Raw genomic sequence first — 21059 nt, 5'->3', positions numbered from 1 at the left:
ATATATATATATATATATATATAATCTACCATTATATATATATATATATATATAATTTAAATGGTAGATTGAAATAGTAGATATTTTTGTTGATGTTAGATGTTGTTTTTGGACAGTGCCATCAACGAATCCTGTCACTCAACATGGCAAGTTTAGGTGATTAGTTTAAAAAAAATATCTGTCATCACAATTTTCATGACATTTTACCATAAGAATTGCATGCTTACAGAGTGCCATGCACCAGCCGAGCAAGTACCACTGAGATGCATGGGAAAATTAACAGATTGGTTTCTCCAGGTATATTATACACTCTTTGACCTGAAGACACATTTACACTTGGCTGAAATGTGTCTTGGATTGATCAGTGATCAGATTGCCGTCTCAAATGCATCATAGAGGGCATTTACACTGGCAGTCCAATCTGTAAAAATGCAACCATGTGTAAATGCCCACTAACACTTGTGCACTTTTCTGCTTCTGATCTGATCAAGCTGCTTTATATGGCCAACAATTGCAGGCGCACGTCTATTTGATGCATTCTATCTAATTTGTATATAACCTGTAACTGGCTGAGAATGAACGGGATGCATGAGATAAACACTGAGAGAGAATCTGAATCCAGTAATTCCTTGCAGCACAAGCTGGATGAAATAAAACACCCCGGGCTACACGTATGGTGTTTCCAGACAGGCAAAAGCGGAAAAGATAGAGTTAAATATCATATCTAATAATCATGTTTTTAAAGGAAATCATATTAAGGTTGTTAAGAGGTGCGGCACCAAATGTCAGAACCGTGTTAGTTTCACGCGCTCTCTGATAGATGCGAAGCGACTAGCCGAAGACGCTCGCGCTGACTCCCAACTCGCGCAGGGGTATTTCCGCAGACTGAGAACAAGAGAGGGAGAGAATAGTGAAGCCAATCACGTGGCGGGGGAGGGGCTTCGCGAAGTCTTGTCAGCCAATGGCAGCGCCGCAACGGTAAAGCGACCCACGTGGGCCAGGAATCTTGTACTTATCAACGAACATGCATTGAATCCGCTCTAGCCAATCATCTGGGTCCGAAGTGTTAATCTCAATACGGATTGGCTGGCAGTTTCATACAGTTCTTTATTCATCTCCGTTGTTAACTCATTCCTGCCACACGTTTTTTACTGTGACTGCCTCATGAAACATTCCTCATCCAAGTTCCTTTTTGGGAAGCATTTTCTTGTCAGCAAAATAAATGGCCCGAAGTTTAGGTGCAAATTGTATATAAAACATCCATCGTCTTTTTTATAATCTGCATCCATTAGGCCATAAACCATTAGCTTGATTACATTAGGATGAAATTTACATTGGTCCTGTTGATACGGATGTGTCAATTAGCCCACACACAAAATGAAATGTTCTTAAATAAACTGTCTGATTGAATAGACGGATGTGAGATCTAAAAATACCTCACTATTGAGGAGGAAGCATATGTCTATTCTAGGTTGTAATAATAAGGCAACAGACCAAATTGTTGAGGGTAATATTTAGCGCCGGTCCTCCCTATCGTTTTGACTATAAATTCAACAGAGTCGTGGGAAAATGACCGTTGATTCTAAAAACGGCTGAAAACGTATAGTAGCCTATACTGACGATTTTTAAAGGTGGACTCAGTAAGTTTTTGTTTGCCAAAAATTAAACATTTAACTTAATCGCCTCAGTAGTTCCAGTGCTTTTGGAATCTATACTGACACCTATTGGCCTGGAAGCATTAAGTTTGTTACTAAACGCTGTCGCTTCATGCTTCGTTGTTTTGTTGTATCTGTAGTATGTTGGCTTGTTTTGTTAATGCTTATGATTACGGAAGTGCCTAGAGCACTGGATGAAAGCAAACACATTATTTTTAGTATTAGTAGTAGTAGTAATCTGGTCAATTAATAGACAAAATATGGCGGCGCCCATGATGAAGCAGCCCACTAACGTTACATGCTGAATAAGACAGCTGTTTTCTAGATGACTGACATGACTGAAGTATTTTCATGTGGGTGTACATAATTTTAATGGTTTTTCCAAAAAGTTCTTTTTTATTTCTGTATATGTAAAACTTAGTGCACCTTTAATTGCTGTTAAGACAGCTTTAAATCGCTTGGCTCATGTTTTGCACCTTTCTTTGACTGTAAGGTCCCGTTTGCAGAGGGGGGCTATAAAACAAAGATTAAAAATAGTCAAGTGAGTATAATCCCATCATGCTCACAGTCACAGAGGCACCACGTCTGACAAACCCAGCATTAATCTCTTATTTTCTTAAGAAGGGACTCTGGTGAGCCCTACAAGTCAACGTGCAAAGCAATAGTGACACCTAGAGGTCAGATCGAGGACTGCTTTTGATGGAAGGTGCTCTTTCCCGTTTACCCCTTATGAATTATGCAGCAGACATTCAATTTAGCTGCTCCCATGGTGGACGAGGAGGTCACCCCCAGTCGCATGGCTACCACAGCTGTACGTTAAAGCTCTGGTGGCATCTCTTTAGCCATCAGCACTCTTCTGATCAGGTCTGGATTTCTCCATCTTTGTTCAGATGACTCGCGCTGAAAGATACATATAAATTATGATACAATAAAAATTGAAATTAGTACTTGAATAGTAAACTCTATGCTACTATAGATAAAAATAACAAATAGGCCTACAAGTTATGTGAAAATCCTAGAAAAACAGGGATGGATACTAGGACTATCCCAGCCATCTTAACTGAAACATGATGTTCTGATGACAGGATATAACAAGGTTGCAAAACCAAAGAACCTAGAATTCAGAGTGTAGGAGATCAGGGTGGGAAAAATTGAGCATGGGGTGTGGAAAGGGTGAGATGGAGGAGAGAAAAGGAGGAAGAAAAGATCACAGGTTGAGGAGAATGCAGGAGGGATGATGAAGAGGCTGGGTAGACTGAGAGACAGAGGAAGAAGGAGAGCAAGAAAGAAGGATGTTACATATATTGGTGGTATTGAGGATGGCAGGGTTGCTCCCGACAGAGCAGGGGAATAACAGCATTGCAGTTAATAGGGTAGAAAAAGCTGGGGGGCTGTTAACTCTGAAATGTTCATTTTTAAACTCAAGCTTTTTTTTTTTCCTTTCACCCCCTCCCCTCCTTGCTCTCTCTCTCTCCCTGACAATTGTGCTCCCTCCCCAGGCTGTGTAGTAATGATAGCTATTTGACTGCCATCAGAGGAGCTGGGTAATGGTCTCTAAAGAACCATTTCAGACTCAACCTGGCAGCGCTGGCCTCCCAAAAACATCTGCTTGCCTATCAAGAGGTACCACCGCACCAGGCACACTACACACACGTAAGCACACTCATGCACACACTCATGCATGGACATGCACAATACTGTGTTGCGTAGAGTCATGCCCGACTTAGGTAATGGACCACGGGAATACTTGTGAGCTGAATACCAACAAAAATAAAAGAGGTGGTAATAGTGTTGTTTTGGTTAGGGTATAGGGACTAGGGGCTGAAATAATACTAATATCAGACTTGTAATTAAATGTAAAAATTACACTGAGGGGGCCCAAACAATGACTTTAAGGTAGTAGAAACCAGACAGTTAATGTGTTATGTATAATTTATCTTTAATATGTTATTTACTTCCTGTTCATATTGTTTAGATGGTTCTCTATTGCAGTATGACTTCCCAAAATGCAAACTAGTTTGCATTTTATGTCCCTGATTGGGGTTAATTCTTGAAAGATTTTAGGCTCCCTCAGGGACCTTGTAGAAAAGAAAACCAGACATTTCTATGTTGATTGGTGTAAAATATTTCAGATTATTGTACAGAGGTAAACTTTCCTCATGATATTTTGCACTGTCTCTGGTAAATTTCTGCTACTCTGCCTCCCTCTGGTGGCACATCCCAGTACTTTCTTTTCATTCAGAAAGTGTCCCGTGGGTAGGTACTGTGGAACATGTGCTTTCTATATTAGCCATATTGTTAACCATTTATTTTTATTTTTCTTCCACAGAAAAAGACCAAGTTCATATATCTGGAGACCTCCTCCTAGCTATAATTCAAACATTAATTCAAGTATGTGGAGAAAGATATGTCGGTGATGTAATGTGAGCTTCTGCGACACTGTATTTGTAGTCAGTAGAATTAACCTGGCTCACAGGTCATGATAGCTTTTCTCTTTGAAAGAGCAAAGCTCCAAACTGTCAGTCAGGCTGTTGAAGGGATTACTTGCTATTGACAAGCTCACAGCCCATTGAAGAAAGCCGAAGTGAAGAGAGATTTCATTATGGCGAAAAGGTCAAATATGCTTCCCACTATTACTGATTTTTGATAATATAGAAACACTTGATTGTGTGTGTTACTTCAGCTTTTATTCTGAACCTAATTGGATGTTATTTTGACTCCATCTTTGAGATTTCTCAAATCTATGTGTCATACAATGGTTTACAAGTTCTCAACTGACAGCACATCAGTTGTGCTGCACTGGATTTTGTAGTTAAATCCTTAGCTACTGACTGTAACGTCGCAAACATAGTATATGCAATTTCTTGTACATTATTATTTATTATTATTATTATTTTATTATCAAAGCTTCTGGCAACAATATAAAAGTGTAAATATAAATGTAAGGGTCATAGTGCATGTCTAAGGTTAACATCTTTGCTTAGAGGATCTTGAACAAATGTAAACAAAGGATAGATTTGCCAAAGCCAATAACGGTTAATGAATGTCTTATTGTTCCTATGCTTAGAAAAGTGTGTGTGTGTGTGTGTGTATGTGTATGTGTATATGTGTGTGTGTGGTTCAGGCTTACTTGTCCCACACGCGGTCAGTCCCCGACAGATGGAAGGTTCTGTGTCCAAGACGCGCCCAAGGAGAGGAGGAGGGGTTTGGGGCTGCTATGGATTAGATTGGTCTAATAAAAGAGTTGGATCATTGAAAGGCAGATTAGGGGCCTGTGGTGGAGACTGTTTTTCGAACAAACATGCTTGGGATTTGAAATGGATCGACAATATGTGTAGCATTACGCAAACATGAGACAACACAGCCAGTGAAATGCTATGCAAACAACTTATGTGACTGGAAAAGAGCTAGAGAGATGTTTTCAGTCACAGTAAATTGGTCTTCAATGGCTACATGTCAGGCATCTTTGAATAAGCATCTGTTTGTTACCTCCAACTACACTCACACACCCATGCACACATTGCTGTAATAAAGATGACCAGCCGAGCTCGGAATCAGAGAAGTCATGTAACTGTATCCTGAGTGTGCACTGGAAAGCCGATCCCCCTCTCAGGCCACTACCACTGGTGCTGGGGGAGGGCTCTGGTTACCCAGCTTTGTGTCAAAGCGCCATCAGCAAAGAGTTAGAGACTGGGGAGGAGGACAAAGGCAGGAGCACTATAGAACGGGTGGATTACTGGGCCTCCATAAAGGGTCTCTAGTGTAAGAATACGTCCAATATACCGAGAGGGGAGAAAGGACGTATAAAAAGAAACATAAGAGGACAACAGGTGAAAGGGAGGTAGAAAAGGTGTCGAAGTACACCTAAAAAGCTGCACTGTACTTCAGGTGCCGTTTGTTGACAAGCTGGTCTGGCATCTTAGTGGGCACCTTGCACACTAACATGCTGCTATTTCTCGAGGTCTCGGAGGACAATGATGTGTCTTTTTAAGGGATGCACAAGTCCTAAGGATGTGACTGAAGTAAAAATACTTAGAAGAGGACAAGGAGACAAACTAATCAGATGTCAGACTGAAGGACTGAGACGACTAAGGCATCTAGAAGAAGTAAAACCGTGTGACTTGGTCTTGAGCAGCATCTCTTTAAGAGATCAGTAGTCCCACAATCTCAAAGGCAGCCAATGAAGAGGACAAGAGATGCAGGTGAATTGAGAAGGAAAGGGAATGAGAGAGAAAGCGGGTGAAAGAGGCACAGAGGAAAAGGAACCGTTGGGATCAGGGTGACGTCAGCAGCTCTCTGGATTGAGGTGTTGAGTCCTCCTGATTATAATCTGATCTGATTAGGAAACACAGGAAAAAAATCTCCAGAGCCTCTGCAAGTTCTCCGGGGAGCAAGACGTTGTTTTTACCAAGCGGAGCGGAGGCCAGGACCAGGGACAAAACTAGAAGAGGAACTAAGGCCTAATAAAGAAAGTTAAGGCCTGTATCTGAAGAGAATAGGCTACATTAAGGAGTCTATAGTGAAGTGGACTTCACTTTACCCTTCCCCAATTGGAAGAAAATTAATCAGGACACATAGGAGAGCTAACTTTGTAAGTCTGCAGGCTGATCAGCTTCTTCTCTGGACTTTCAACACTCTCTGGGTTGTAAGCCAGGATGCCCTCCAATGGCAGTAAAGCCCTGAAGCTACAATTCGGGCTTATTAATCATGAGAATCGCTATCTAACAGCGGAGGCCTTTGGCTTCAAGGTGAACGCTTCAGCTCCAAGTCTCAAGAAGAAGCAGATCTGGACTCTAGAGCAGGATGAGCAGGATGGTCAGGTGGTTTACCTACGCAGTCACCTGGGTCGCTACCTGGCTTCCGACAAAGATGGCAAGGTGAGCTGTGAGGCTGAGAGCAAAGAGATCGACTGCCGCTTTCTGATTGTGGCACAGTCAGATGGCCGTTGGGCCCTGCAGTCCGAGCCATATCTGCGTTTCTTTGGAGGTTCAGAGGACTACCTGTCCTGCTTCGCTCAGACCATTGGCGAGGCAGAACTATGGGCCATGCACCTGGCCCTGCACCCACAGGCAAATCTGCTCAGTGTGGCCCGCAAACGCTATGCCCACCTTGCGTCTCCAGAGGGAGAGATTGCTGTGGACAGTAACATCCCCTGGGGTGTGGATGCTCTTCTAACTCTTGTGTACATGGATGGCAAATATTGTCTAAAGACCAGTGACAGCCGCTTCCTAGGCAACGATGGGAAACTGTCCTCTGAAAATGGCCGTGGGACAGGCTACACCTTGGAACTGAAATCAGGCAAATTGGCCTTCAAGGACTGTGAGGGGAAATACTTGACCCCCATGGGGCCCACTGGAACTCTGCGCTCTGGACGCTGCTCCAAACCTGGCAAAGACGAGCTGTTTGATCTTGAAGAAAGCCATCCGCAAGTGGTGTTTCAGGCCGCCAACAACAGATTTGTCTCCATCCGACAAGGTAAGTGGTGCTGGTTGAATTTCTTTTGACATTTCCCTACAGGAGGACCACATGCTTCTGATACCAGTGGCCAGCCTCGTTTTTCTGCTGTAGAATCGAGTGAATACAATCTTTAAAATATTGTAAAAGTACATTAAATAACAGTTCACCCTAAAATGAATATTCTGCCATTTACTTACCCTTATGTTGTTTCCAAATCTGTATGACATTTTTATACTGTGGAACACTAAGATATTTTGTTTCAGTGTTTTTGTTTGTAAAATAAAAGTCAGTGGGGTCTAATGTTGTTTTGGACCATACTGACTTTAAAGGTATGGACAAAAGCAGATGAAAGGTTGTTCAAAATATCATCTTTTATGTTCTGCAAAAGAAAGCAAGTCATACAGGTTTGGAATGGCATGCGATGAAATGGATGAAATGATGGCAGAATTTTCATTTTCCTTTAAGGAGATTCAAGGGAACTCTCAATAAAAGGTTTGTCCCTCTCCATTAGCACTCCTGTGGCGACTTGTGTAACAGATGTGAGTCCTCATTACAACTATTAAGTACTTCTAATACCTGTTGGGTAACCAGATATAGAAAGCTAGAGTATGGAGTGCAGGCATGTGAATATCAATTGTAGATTCAGTGAAAAATGTTATTTTCAGATTGAATAATATGCTAAACTACTTGATTTTAGTAGTCTGAGCATAACTTGCACTGTTGTGCTATCAGTCTTGCTCCCCATTAGTGTTTTTATATGCAAGTGTACCAATACATGAAAATAAATTGCATGCAAAATTGCAGCTGCATGGCAAACTATGCACACATAGTCAAATCTATGGAAACGAGCCTGGAGCGCAGGTGAACACTGAGTCACGCCCATGAGCGTGACCTCACAGAAATAATATATGGCAGCTGTCTTTTCAGCTGAGTAGGCTAATATTAATCTGCCAGACATAGCTGATTTTTATTCGCTGGCCATGTGCTCTGCTAACAAACACACTGCATAATTGTAGTTCCTGTCTTGACTGAGCAACTAAGTTCTGTAATGTAAATCTTGCATGCTGTAACATTATCCATTATCTCCAGTGCAGAGCTCTTGGTAAGCATTTTGAGCCACCTGCAATAGATAAATTACTGGAGAAACTGAATGGCTTTGAATATCCACCATAGGAAGCTGGGTCAGTAACAGATCCTGTCCTCTCCAGTACACTCATCCATCTCTCTCTCTCTCTCTTGGTCTTACACTCTTTCTCATTCTCACAGATGCACACATATATATATGCATTTTTTTTTTCACAGAGTGATATACTTTTAGCCAGTGCGGTTTTATATAACAAAAAGAATATGCTCTGATATAAGCACATGTGTGCACGCATGCACACACTAGTGGCGAGGTGTGATAAATAATTGAGTGGACAGGCATTTCAATGATGGTGGAGTCTGCTTTCAGAAACACAAGCCTTCCGCCGCATTTCTTTATCTGGGGACCATGCAATGTGCTGGGCTACAATGGGGACGCAAATCAGAGAGTCCTTCGGGAGCAGTTGGGTTCTGGCCCGACAGGGAAAAAACCAATAAGGGGAAAAGAGACAATGGAGTGTGAAAGTATACAGCAGAAAAGAGAACAAGACATGCAGGAGGAAAGAAAGATCAGGCACAAAATCACAATGAATAGACACATAATGCATTATGGGTGTGGACAGGTGAACGGTATTGCTTTTTTGTCGTTGTAAAAAGATCATAAATCAAAGACTTTAGCAGCAGTTCCCTGAGGAGGACATGATGTTGTATTGTCAGTTTAGTTTACCCATGGGATAGCTATTTAATGCCATCTGAAAAGTTTGTGGTATGTGCATCCGGAACCAGTTGGGAGCACAAAGAAAATGATTTAATTTTAGTAGCTAAATAGGTTGCAAGGCAGCTATTATACAAATCCTAAACTGTGAGGTCTGAAATTTTAGCATAGTTGAAATCTCTGGATTGTAATCAAAATTTAGGGGTGAGATGTTTGAGTCACACATTATAACTCTTACTGAGTCCTACAGTGTGTTTCCCTTGCTTTAAATTGTTCAGTGTCAATTCAACATTAAGAAACATGAAGTATCAACATATTGGCAAAAAAAATCTAGGCATTTCATTATGGGTGAAAAAAGACAGGGAAAATGACACAGGCCAGATGGAACATTTGTTCTTAATGAACAAGAAGCATCTCTCCCCATCTATTGCACATTCATTCTGTGCAAAAAGCAATTAGGTAAAGTGATTCTGCTAATGGATGAAGCAGTTCATTTCTTTTAGAGAGTCTCTACATGATGAAGGGAACCAGAGATGACTTCAGACAGGACTGCCAATCAGCTCTGCAGGTCTGACGTTCATTAAGCCCCGGGCCTCTCGCCCTGGGATGCAACACAAACTCACAGATGATCGTTTAATCAATAATGAGTAGTGACACTGCACAGTAGTTTTTCAGAAATATCACTATTATTGGCTGAGATATGATGTTTATAAGTTTAGTTTTGTTGTGGTGTACTTTTCTACAGCAGCTATGGAGCATGTTGTGTGGCATTCATGCTTGAGTCGGAAAGATGGCATGCACTCAGGCGGGTGGATCTGTTACCATGTTCTTCATCACCTCCCCAATGTTCCCTGGAGCATTCTAATCCGGCCCGGAAGGTGAAAAGGAGATGAGCACAAAGGAAAGAAAGAAAGAAAGAAAGAAAGAAAGAAAATGAGAGACAGTGGATTGTGGCATCACTTTACCATTAAAAATTAATCTCAGAGTGACTGTCTTGGTACATTTGGAGATCACAGCTTTAGTTTTGGTCCAAATATGTCTAAGCAGACATCTTCCCTTACAGGGAATAGAGGGGTCCAAAAGTCTGGGACCGCTAGTGAAAATGCTTCTATTTTACATTTTTAGAATTGAATAAAGCACAAAAAATATCATGACAAATAAAGCAATAAGCCCCAAGCAGCCGTGGTTTACAGTGAATTTATAACAGCTAAAGGGTGTTATTAGGCACGACGCGGAGAAGTTACTACACAATACAAATATTAAAGCCAAAAAATATGCATCAATGCAACTTTCATGAAGTAAAATCATTAAAAGGCTTCCTTCTGCTGGAAAAAAATAGTCCCTGACCGTGAACAGACGTTACATTTATTTCGCCATTAGATGGCGGCAAAGATTGTCTTTATGATCGGGTCACTCAGTCGCAAAGACTTTCATATTGAAACTTGTGAACACGGAACATGACACAAATGACAAATGCTTTGACTAGTGCTGTCAGTGTCAGCAGGGCACGTGAAAACCCATTAAATGTTGAAAGGAAAAGATCACAGTGGGCATTCAAACGGATTTTTTATTATGACTGACCTGAAGGAAAATGCTAAATTTGTATGCAGGTAATACACTCGGTCACTCGACATCTTTCTCGATACTCTTCTACATAATGCAGTAAGCTTCAGTGAACACAAATAGAGAACAAACATATGTTTATGTTGCTAAGAGTGGTTGCTAAGACAAACGCAGCAACATACACACTCAGTGGCGCAGCGATACTTATGTAATGCGGTCAGCTGTATGTTTTCGAACGCGCGTCGAACATGGCTCAACCAATCAGAGTCAAGGGCCGGAGCTATTCGTTTTATAATATAATATGAACATGAGTAAACGTTTAATGAAAAAATTCAAATGAATTTCAGAATTTTATTTGTAGTTTGTCCACTTCCTGCTTTAGTGACAGCGGAACTAGAGCTTTATGCAGTTCGTATGTTTTTATTTTATTTTGTAGTGTTCTCCCATGCATATTTTGTGTTCTCTGATAAGTATTTGACCTGGTACGCATGCAGCGATCTACTTGCCCCAGTTTTGAGAAGGTCCTCTCGCTGTCTCTGGGTACTGTTACATTCCACAGAAATGGGTTGGTAAATTGAGAGGGAGCATTCTGTGATGGGAGTGAGGTCATTCGCAGGAGTTCAGGATTGAGCTCAGTAATCACAATGCCGTGGATGAGGAATGATCAACAGAGGAGATAGAGTGTCCTGCCCCAGCTGGCCTCTCTTCTTCTATCTTTGGTGCAAAACTAAAGCAGAGTCAGACGTGAAATTGGAAAATAAAGTGTAACGGGCCACAGAAATGAAAACCGCTGCAGCAGAGTGATGTCTGTTCTGAGAAAGACAAACATCTGAAGCTGTTTCTTTTTTGTTATCCCTGATTTTGTCTTGATTAGAAACTAGACTTTGTTTTGGTGACTTTGGCTGGTAGTTGTGCTTTGGTTCCAACAAAAACAATGCATTAACATTGTGTGTTCTCATTATTGTCTTAATCCTGCATACCACATGTTTCTATCACTTAAAGCCATTAGGAATCGGATTATAGAATCCAATTTCCAAGTAGGACCAGATAGTGTCTATTGATAAGCCATGATGATTTGTAAAAATAGTCCATGCTGTGTGAGAGAAAGTGACAGAGGAGAGAGAAACACAAGCACACATGGATAGCCTAAATCATATTGCAAAAAAAGCATTCCACGGTGGAGTGATCGATGGCCGCAGATTCTGCTGATAGGCCTGGTTTCTTTCCCAGCATGTCTCGGGCACCCTGCAGAGCCCCGTCGAAACAATGGTATTACTTCAGCCTCCCGACTGGTTTTCCTCGGAGCTGGAGGATTGTACATACGCTACTCAAAAAAAGCTGCTTACTGGGCCCTACGGTGCAGCTTTGTGTCTCTTTGCATGCTGAGAATTAGGAGAGGTTGCAGCATGAGAAGGGGAGGGGCAGGAAGGATGACAGGGTGGAGGGAGAAGGGGGTAAGGTGCAGGATCTGGCCTGTTAAAGGATTAAGAAAATGATCAAGGGATATTTTCGGATACATCCACTTTGAGCCTTAGCCACTACAATCTGTTTGAAGCATTTTGCACGATGCCGTCCTTTTTGGTTGCGATCATGTTCGATCATTTAGTTGTACTACCAGACAAAAGTTTGAACACTCTTGATTGAAATTATCTTTGTTCCTACAGTTGGTTGAGAGAAGTATCTTTGAAAAATCTCAAATATACAGGGGTTTTTATTTATTTATACTTAATTTATTAATTACATCATACCCACAATACCCTCAGTTCCCAGTTTAATTTTGTAGAAACCATGGAAACACCAAAGACGCTTTAATATATTATGTGTTTTATTAGACAGGTGAGCAACTGTTCGGATACATTCATCGATAGAAAATAAATCATTGTTATATAACTCAACATAGTAAGTCTTATTGTTTAAATCTTGTTTTCTTGATTTACCGCGAGTACCATGTTTTACCATACCTAATTTCGATCTAGCTTACTGCAGTGTGCAACAAGTATCTCATAGTAGCCGTCGAGTGAACGCAGAGTAGCACTATAACAACTTTCAATGCACAAATGTATCTAATATGATAAAACAGCAATGCTTTATCCCACATACGCTTGATCGGAAGAAGCGGAAGTGGCATAATAAAAGTTCCGCTGCTCTCGAGACGTGTGTCGTGCTCGTCTCTCATTAGCAATCGCTCCAGCAGCCTCGTTTCTGCTCGCACATTACTCGGCCCTGCTCTGCTTCATATTACAGTAACATTAATAATCTCATTCATGAACATGATTTCTGCCCGAGTCCCGATTCTTTTCCACTGGCTGTGAGGTGAAGACGACATCTCCCGAGATTCTGCGCTCAATCTCTGCGTTATCAAGCTACGCCTTTGTTTAGAATAAGCGACCTCTAGTGGCGAAAATTTACATAGTGTGCCTTTAAATTGTAATAATATTTCACAAAATTACAGTTTTTACTGTATTTTCGATCAAATAAATGCATAAAAGACTTCTTTTAAAAAGATTTAAAAATATGAATTATTCCAAATATTTGACCAGTAGTCAGAGAGAGAGAGAGAGAGAGAGGAATACAAATAGACTCTCCATTTCAGTGCCAGAAATAGCATTTGAAAACTTTTTAACCTACAACAAATTTTGAATTGACTGACCATACTTTGCCACTTATAAGTAAACAAGTACTCTCATGTATGACTTGTTCCTTCTGTTTTCAAGATATTTCTTGAACGAAGCTACAGTATGCGTTATATTTTAGTCTAATGGATGCCGTGAAGCAATCCCAGGACTAATTGGCATAGAAACCCAGCAGGGTGCAGCGAGGCCTCTGACCCTGCCAAGGTCGTGGTTTCTATGCCAAGGTTTTATCAGTGCAGTGAGAAAGATATAATCACAAGTGGTTTTGCTCTACTGCATTGAATGATAATACAAACGCATAGTCAGGAATAAGCTGTTTGCCAATAAGAATGCATGAATATACTCTATGTACATAGACCAAAATACACAAGGTTTTTTTTAATATATATATATATAGAAACACACAGAGTCTACATGAGTTATACAACCCAAAAGCCTAATCATGATTAATGGCTTGGATATGAAAAATGTTTCAGACCTCAGCCAGTGGTCTTGTTGTGTAAATGTTAATGTTACAAATAATACAGTGATTTGGAATGGATCTGTCATCATGACTGATTGAGTAAACCTCCTCATTTCAAAACAACAGTAATCTTGCATTGATATAAAGGATGTTTATAGACAGCCGAGTGACATGTTTGGGCTCCATTAACTATAGATGTGAGTCTTAAATAAACATGGTCCGCTGTAGACGTCGCGCCAGAACAGGACTCAGAATCAGGTTGATGCCTGTCGTGCGTGGCAGTGAAGTTAATCATGCTGCTTTGTCTCCCTTCAGGATTTCAAACTGGGGGAAAGTTCAGGACAAACACACGCTATCTTGTTTAAGCTGAAACATTTGAAATGTACTAAGAAAAGCATGTTATATATTCTTCTAATAGTCAGTGTCAGTCAGTGTGATTGTAATGGGGCATAGTAATGAGAGTGAAGTTTAAAGTTTATTATTTTAAAAGATAAGAAAGTATATATACATTTTTTCATATAAAGTTACTGTTAAGGAAGGGCTTCATAATCTAATGCTGTTCTTTGAACTTACTATGCATCAAAGAATTCTGTAAAAAATGTATCTTGGTTTCCACAAAATATTAAACAACACAACTGTTTTCAACACTGACATAATTTCAGCATAATAATAAATGTTTTTTGAGCATCAAATCATCATATTAGAATGATTTCTGAAGGACACTGGAGTAACGATGCTGAAAACTTTTCCATCACAGGATTCAATTACATTTTAAGATATATTAAAATAGAAAAATTGTAATAATATTTCACAATATTCCTGTTTTTACTGTATTTTTATCAAAATGGCTGCATAACATTTTGAATTCTTTCAAAAACATTTTAAAAATCTTACCAACCCTAAACTTTTGAACAGCATGTGTATGTAAAATATATAAATTGATGTTATGGAGATTTTTCAGATATTGTTAAAGTTTTACAGCCTTCATGAACTTCTAGTTAAAGTGAATCTGACTCAATAAACCTATTTTTACATTTAATTGAGACAAGCAATGACTTCTAATATGTCAAATAAGTAAGACTGCTAATATGTTTGAGGCACAATTTCACTTTATTCTAAACATTTTCTGAAGAAATAAGCAAAAATGTTCTGTTCTCCCATATATGCATAAATTAAAAACCATTTTTCCTAAGTCCTGTTTGTCTTATGTGCTTCAACAGGAGTGAGTGTCTCAGCCAATCAGGACGATGAGACAGACATGGAGACGTTTCAAATGGAAATTGATAAAGACACAAAAAAGTGCAAATTCAGAACAAATGAAGGGAATTACTGGACGCTTGTCGCTCATGGAGGCATCCAGTCAACAGCTACTGAAGCGTAAGATTTAGCTTTACTTTCAGACTTTCTGCTATTAATTCTCTTTCACTTACTGTATACAAGCTATGACATGACAGAAAGTAGCAACAATCCTATTATGTAACTATTAATAAATGCATCCATAGCACAGTAGTGAAATAAGAAAATGTGAAGTCATTTCATTTACTACTATTCTCTGTGGGTGTACATGTTTTATGGACACTAATATGTACAATCTCCCATTGTGTGCAGCGGTGCCAACACCATGTTTGACATAGTGTGGCTCGGTCGACGGGTGGCACTGCGAGCCAGCAATGGAAAATACGTGTGCACTAAGAAAAATGGCCAGCTTTCTGCAGTCAGTGACTCTGTGGGTGAGTTCATACTTGATACTACCCACAAACAAAATCAAAAAATCTATGTTATAACATCAAATCAGATGTTATTTGAAAAACGTATGCCACCCTGTTTTTTCCTCCAGGTGAGGATGAGCAGTTGATTCTGAAGCTGATCAATAGGCCCATTCTGATTCTGAGGGGAGAGAATGGTTATGTATGCCACCATAAGAACTCTAATACACTTGACGCCAATCGTTCAGTGTATGACATATTTACACTGCAGTTCAATGATGGAGCATACCAGATTAAAGGTGAGTTTTACTCCAGCCGCATTTTCAATTATTTTTATTCTGTATTTCCTGTAATAGCTCCTAAAGCAGCTTTCTGGAAAGCAATTAACAGCTTTTATTTCCTGGAAATTTATTTAAGGGCAAAAAGAGCTTCTGGCAATGACTTCTGTTAATTGTAGTCAGTGTCATAAATGTCAAAACATTTTAATTAACCAGCTGAAAATGATTTTAAAGGGAACTTGTTTGCTTTCAAGAAGACATACAGTATTTTCGGTAGCACTTTACATTGTAAACCCGAATAAGTTGGCAAAACGCAAAAAAATTGAGGTAATCAGTTATAATTTTTTTAAGTTAAGAAATTCAAAGTTTAAATAAGCAGAACTGACAGATTGTGATTTTGTATTAAAAAATGTCTAAATAATTTTTGGTTTGACTGTATATATATATATATATATATATATATATATATTATAATAGCAGACAGGAAAGGTCCGCGAGCCAGGACTTGAACTCGGGTTGCCCAAAGCGCAGTGGCGCTATATGTCGGCGTGCTGCCCACAAGGCTATCAGCGCCAACATCTTAAATTGCATTTTTAGTAGTGGAAATTTAGCTAGCTATAATTAGCTAATTCAGCAAATGTTAATTGATAACACAATGCTTTGATAACATTAGCATAGCAATTGCTGAGAGAGTTCGGCAATATAGAACACTTATGAAATACCTGTTCTCAAACTAAGCTCATACTCCACTCGTCACCATGATGGTAAAAAAACACCATATAACAGAAACTCTTCTATATTAGGATAGCAGAGCATTAAACACTACTAAATCCCCCACTTAACATTAATCTTGCATTAAAAAAAAAAAAAAAAAAAAAAAAAAAAAAAATTATATAACACTTAATTTTAGCATTTATTCTCCCTTTCGAGTGTCATGGCAAATTTAAAATTTAATGGTAAATTTAAGTTTGTCTAAATTAAAAGAAACAAGTTCATGAAACTCAAAACAATGAAACAATTCAGATTACTTAAAATGTGTCAGTTTCATGAACTCAAAAGAAAAAAAAAGTCCTAAATACTCATAAAAGTTCATTTGATTCAACTAATTTGTTTAATTTGGATTTGCCGTACTCAAACCAATTAATTATTTTGAGCGTTAGGGTTTACAGTGTACAATAAGGCATTATTAAAATTAGTCAAAGTATTATTTAACATGAACTAACCATGAGCAATACATTTGTTACAGTATTTATTAACCTATGTTAACATTTAGTTAACTAATGAAAACTTATTGTAAAGTGTTACAGTATTTTCTTATAACCATAAAACTAGAATACAATATTATGAAATATGTAAGATGACAAAAAAAGAGGAATGCACCATTTAACATTTTAACCTGTTAACTGCCAGTGTCCCAGTAGCGGGACATTGCGTTACCATGGAGTGGTGCAGGGATGACATATTTAGTATCACCCTGGTTACCTCGACAAAAACCCAATAGGATTTCTCCATTGGCTTTTGGATTATTGCAGACAGTAATGCCTGTGACATGACAAACAAAAGCTTATGATTCTTACGCATTTTGTTCATCATGATAATCTTCACAAATGAGCACAACTTTTATGAATTTTGAAGCATGAATTCAAAATTACGATTCATTAACTATTATAAACACAACAAAGCTGTGAAAGCGGACTAGTAAGTAGATGAGTTTACCTGTTCAGTTACGTTTAATGTCCCCAACAACCTCTATAGTCCCATTTAGCCGCTTGTTAGCAACCACCTTTCAAGACAAGTAAAAGTTTTTACAACAAGAGAGTATTACTGCTGCATTTTTTATTGTAGAATAAAATGTGAAAATATCTTGAGCTTGTGTTCACCATGGACCTTATTTAAAAGATTTAACCAAAAACCCATTGACTTCAGGACGATGGAAACGGAAGTGCTAAAATACTAACTTGTTTCCATGTTTTGGCCTACAAAAATATTCATCCCTGCACCACTCTATTGAAGCTGTACTTTAAAACTTTTCAGCAGGCCCCTCCCCCTAGTGGCCGGTCTCATGTTTCAAATTGTACAAACTCTTTTTCAAATCTTTTTCTAATCTTGACAAAACACATTTCTTTGGTAAGGTCTGAGAATTAAGGTTCCATACTTGACCACAGTTTTGTGATATAAATGATATTGTGACAGAAACGTATTAAAGGCACAGTATGTAATTTTCGCCACTAGAGGTTGCGTATTCAAAACAATAACAAAGGCGTAGCTTGATGACACTGTGAAGCAGCATGGAATGATGGGAGTTGTCATCTTCACCTCCACTGCTGATGGAAATCAATCTGATTTGACTCACAAATCATGTTCATGGATGAGGTAATGAAATAAAGTTTTATAACCGTTACGTCACATGATTTTATTTCATTCTATTGAATTAGCTGCAAATAACAAAGTTTAATGCTAAATTACTACTCATACATGTCACTTTATTTGTCTAATTAAATGGTGGGGAAAGGCAGCAAAGTTTTACGTGTTCAAAACAATCATACTAAAAGTACATTTGAACCCACGGCATTTGCAAAAAGGCTGACTTACTATTTATGTATAACACATACTGCATTTAATTACACTGCAGTTAAACAGTGTTAGGAAATGCCACACTGATATTGATCCTCATTTTATTTCCCCTCTTGTCCAAAACTGTTCTTGTGTCATTTGATTCACCCGTTTGTTTACGTTTCTTGGAGTTATCTTTGGCGTCAGAACCTGCTACAAATGATAACGAATAACTGTGGTCCACAACGACTGTGCAAAACAACATCAGAGTGCCGTGCTAGACGCTACAACTACTACTGCCGCATTTTTCATGAGACTCACTGTGTTGCCATGGTTTCTACGGCAGTAAAAGCGCGAATCGAGGATAACGCAGACATGACGCCATTGACAGGCGACGCAATGAGGAGGGACGTTACACTGGTTAAAATTGCGAATTGCTCTGGATTTAAACATTGTTGGAAACATTTGGGATGATGTAAGTACACAAGTGAACAAAATATATAATACTGTGCTAGTGGCTTTTGGATATTTTAATGCAAAAATATTCCATATTGTGCCTTTAATTTGTGACAGGAGAACGCATTAAAAAAAAATCAATGGAATGTGGGTGTCACTTAGCGTCTATTTATGGTATAACGCCTAAAAATCACAGGAACCTTAAGTTTTGGAACTTCAAACTTTTCAACTTTAAATTTAAAACACAACTTGGTTTGATTTTCTAGAAAATAGAATCCAAGTTATTTTGTACAACATGTATTTTGTATAAAATAAACAATGTTTAGTTCAGGACATTTGCTTTGCAGCAAACTTCTATATCTTTTTCACACTTTTATTTCCGCAATAATCTGCTGTTTTTAAAAAAAAAAAAAAAAAAAGATCAACCTTGAGCATTTATGAAATACAACCATTTAAGTTCGTGCATTTTCATTTCTATGCTCAAAAAGGGGGGTGACTGCTTTAAGTATGTAAATAATTTTTAAATATATTTTTATATCACTTTTGCCTTTTTGCTGTGTGCTTATGAACACAGAATTAAAGGAATAGTTCACTTTCAAATAAAAATTTCCTGATAATTTACTCACCCCCATGTCATCCAAGATGTCCATGACCTTCTTTCTTCAGTCAAAAAGAAATTAAGGTTTTTAATGAAAACATTCCAGGATTATTCTCCTTATAGTGGACTTCAATGGTCTCCAAACGGTTGAAGGTCAAAATTACAGTTTTAGTGCAGCTTCAAAGGGCTTTAAACGATATATACGAGGAATAAGGGTCTTATCTAGCGAAACGATTAAAAAAAATCAAAATGTATATGCTTTATAGGCACAAATGATCGCATCATAAGTGCTTCCACCAGAACGCGATTCCATATTCTTCAAAAAGCTTACGCTAAATGTCCTACGCCTTCCCTATTCAACTTACGGAAAAAGCGGAACTGGTGCCACGTTCGTTCCGCGGCCTTCCCTACGCCTTCCCTATTCAACTTACGGAAAAAGCGGAACTGGCGCCGCGTTCGTTCCGTAAGTTGAATAAGGAAGGCGTAGGACATTCAGCGTAAGCTTTTTGAAGAATACGGAATCGCGTTCTGGTGGAAGCACTTGTGATGCGATCATTTGTGCCTATAAAGCATATACATTTTGATTTTTTTTTTAGAAAATGACCGATCGTTTCGCTAGATGAGACCCTTATTCCTCGTCTGGTATCGTTTAAAGCCCTTTGAAGCTGCTCTGAAACTGTAATTTTGACCTTCAACCGTTTGGAGACCATTGAAGTCCACTATAAAGAGAAAAATCCTGGAATGTTTTCATCAAAAACCTTAATTTCTTTTCGACTGAAGACAGAAGGACATGGACATCTTGTATGACATGGGGGTGAGTAAATTATCAGGACATTTTTATTTGAAAGTGAACTATTCCTGTAAGCAGGGTTCAAGTCATTTATTTTATGAAGCTGACCAGTATTGTTTTCCTACAGGTTCTGGTGGAAAATTCTGGTATGTGTCCAACAGTGGTTTGGTGTGCTCTGATGGAGACACACCTGAAGATTTCTGCTTTGAGTTCTTAGAGCATGGACGGATAGCTATGAGGGGCAAAAATGGCAAATACCTGCGTGGAGACCAAGGAGGCAATCTGAAAGGAGACGGAGAGAATGCAGACAGCTCTTCCCTCTGGGAATACTGACACCATGTGGACATTTAAGGAACTGTCACTCACCTGTGTTAAACTCTTGGATTTACAGATGTGAGAAAATAAATTGCTACAGTTGAGGTTTAATGTTCCGACATCTGTTTCCCATCAATCAGCATTTGATTGTAGTATTCAGTATTACGCATGTATTCTTTACCATTTCTGGTTTATAGTCCTATACAAAATGAGCATGTAGAAAAAGAAAAACAAACATGACAAGAACCTTTATCATATCAGCTCACTGTTAAGAAAACTGTGTGAGGTAATAATCATGCCTAAGTCTTGCATAGCATGCTATTATTGTGGCAAATCACTTCTATGTTCGTTTGCAAATTGACACATGGGAATACATAATTGTTGTTTTTCTTTATTACTATTTTTAAACCCTTTATTTTCTTGTCTTTCGTGCTATTATTTATTACCATGTCAATGCCTGTCGGTTCCAGTGAAGCTTATTTTATTCTCTGGGGTTACAGACTGCTGTGTTTGTATTATATGGACATACAAGACATAGAAATATATTTAGGCTGGGCAAATGAACTCTTCTTGTTGTTTCTTTAAGCTTACTGTAGCAACTGACAGGGAAGCCAATCAACCATGGATAGAAGAGGATACACAGTAATTACTTCATCTCACCAAAATGACATGTACCAGGATTAAATTAATTTTATTCCCTATTGTGATTTATTTGCGTTTTTGTGCTTAAGACCATCTGCAAAAGTTTTACAATTATTACAATAAAATCCTCTCTCTTAATTCTGAAGGAATGA

At 38.7% G+C, this 21059-nt stretch overlaps 1 protein-coding gene across 3 annotated transcripts; it reads left to right on the top strand.

Moving 5' to 3' along the window:
- Positions 1–223: 223 nt before the first annotated feature.
- Positions 224–21045, top strand: fscn2b (fascin actin-bundling protein 2b, retinal). 3 transcript variants are annotated; one of them, XM_051915401.1, is made up of 7 exons: positions 224–3308; positions 3985–4268; positions 4780–7130; positions 14790–14946; positions 15178–15299; positions 15407–15574; positions 20078–21045. In XM_051915401.1, exons 3-7 carry the CDS (start codon positions 6311–6313, stop codon positions 20281–20283), a joined length of 1473 nt encoding a protein of 490 aa, XP_051771361.1. In that variant the 5' UTR covers positions 224–3308; positions 3985–4268; positions 4780–6310; the 3' UTR covers positions 20284–21045. The 3 variants fall into 3 exon arrangements, with proteins under 3 accessions (XP_051771361.1, XP_051771359.1, XP_051771360.1); XM_051915399.1 differs by having other exon boundaries at positions 3985–7130; XM_051915400.1 differs by lacking the exon at positions 224–3308 and having other exon boundaries at positions 3346–7130.
- Positions 21046–21059: the final 14 nt, after the last annotated feature.

This window comes from Ctenopharyngodon idella, chromosome 12 (genome assembly GCF_019924925.1).
Source record: "Ctenopharyngodon idella isolate HZGC_01 chromosome 12, HZGC01, whole genome shotgun sequence".
NCBI lineage: Eukaryota > Metazoa > Chordata > Actinopteri > Cypriniformes > Xenocyprididae > Ctenopharyngodon > Ctenopharyngodon idella.
Note: the sequence above shows the minus strand (reverse complement) of the source record. Positions and strands in the feature narration are given on the sequence as shown.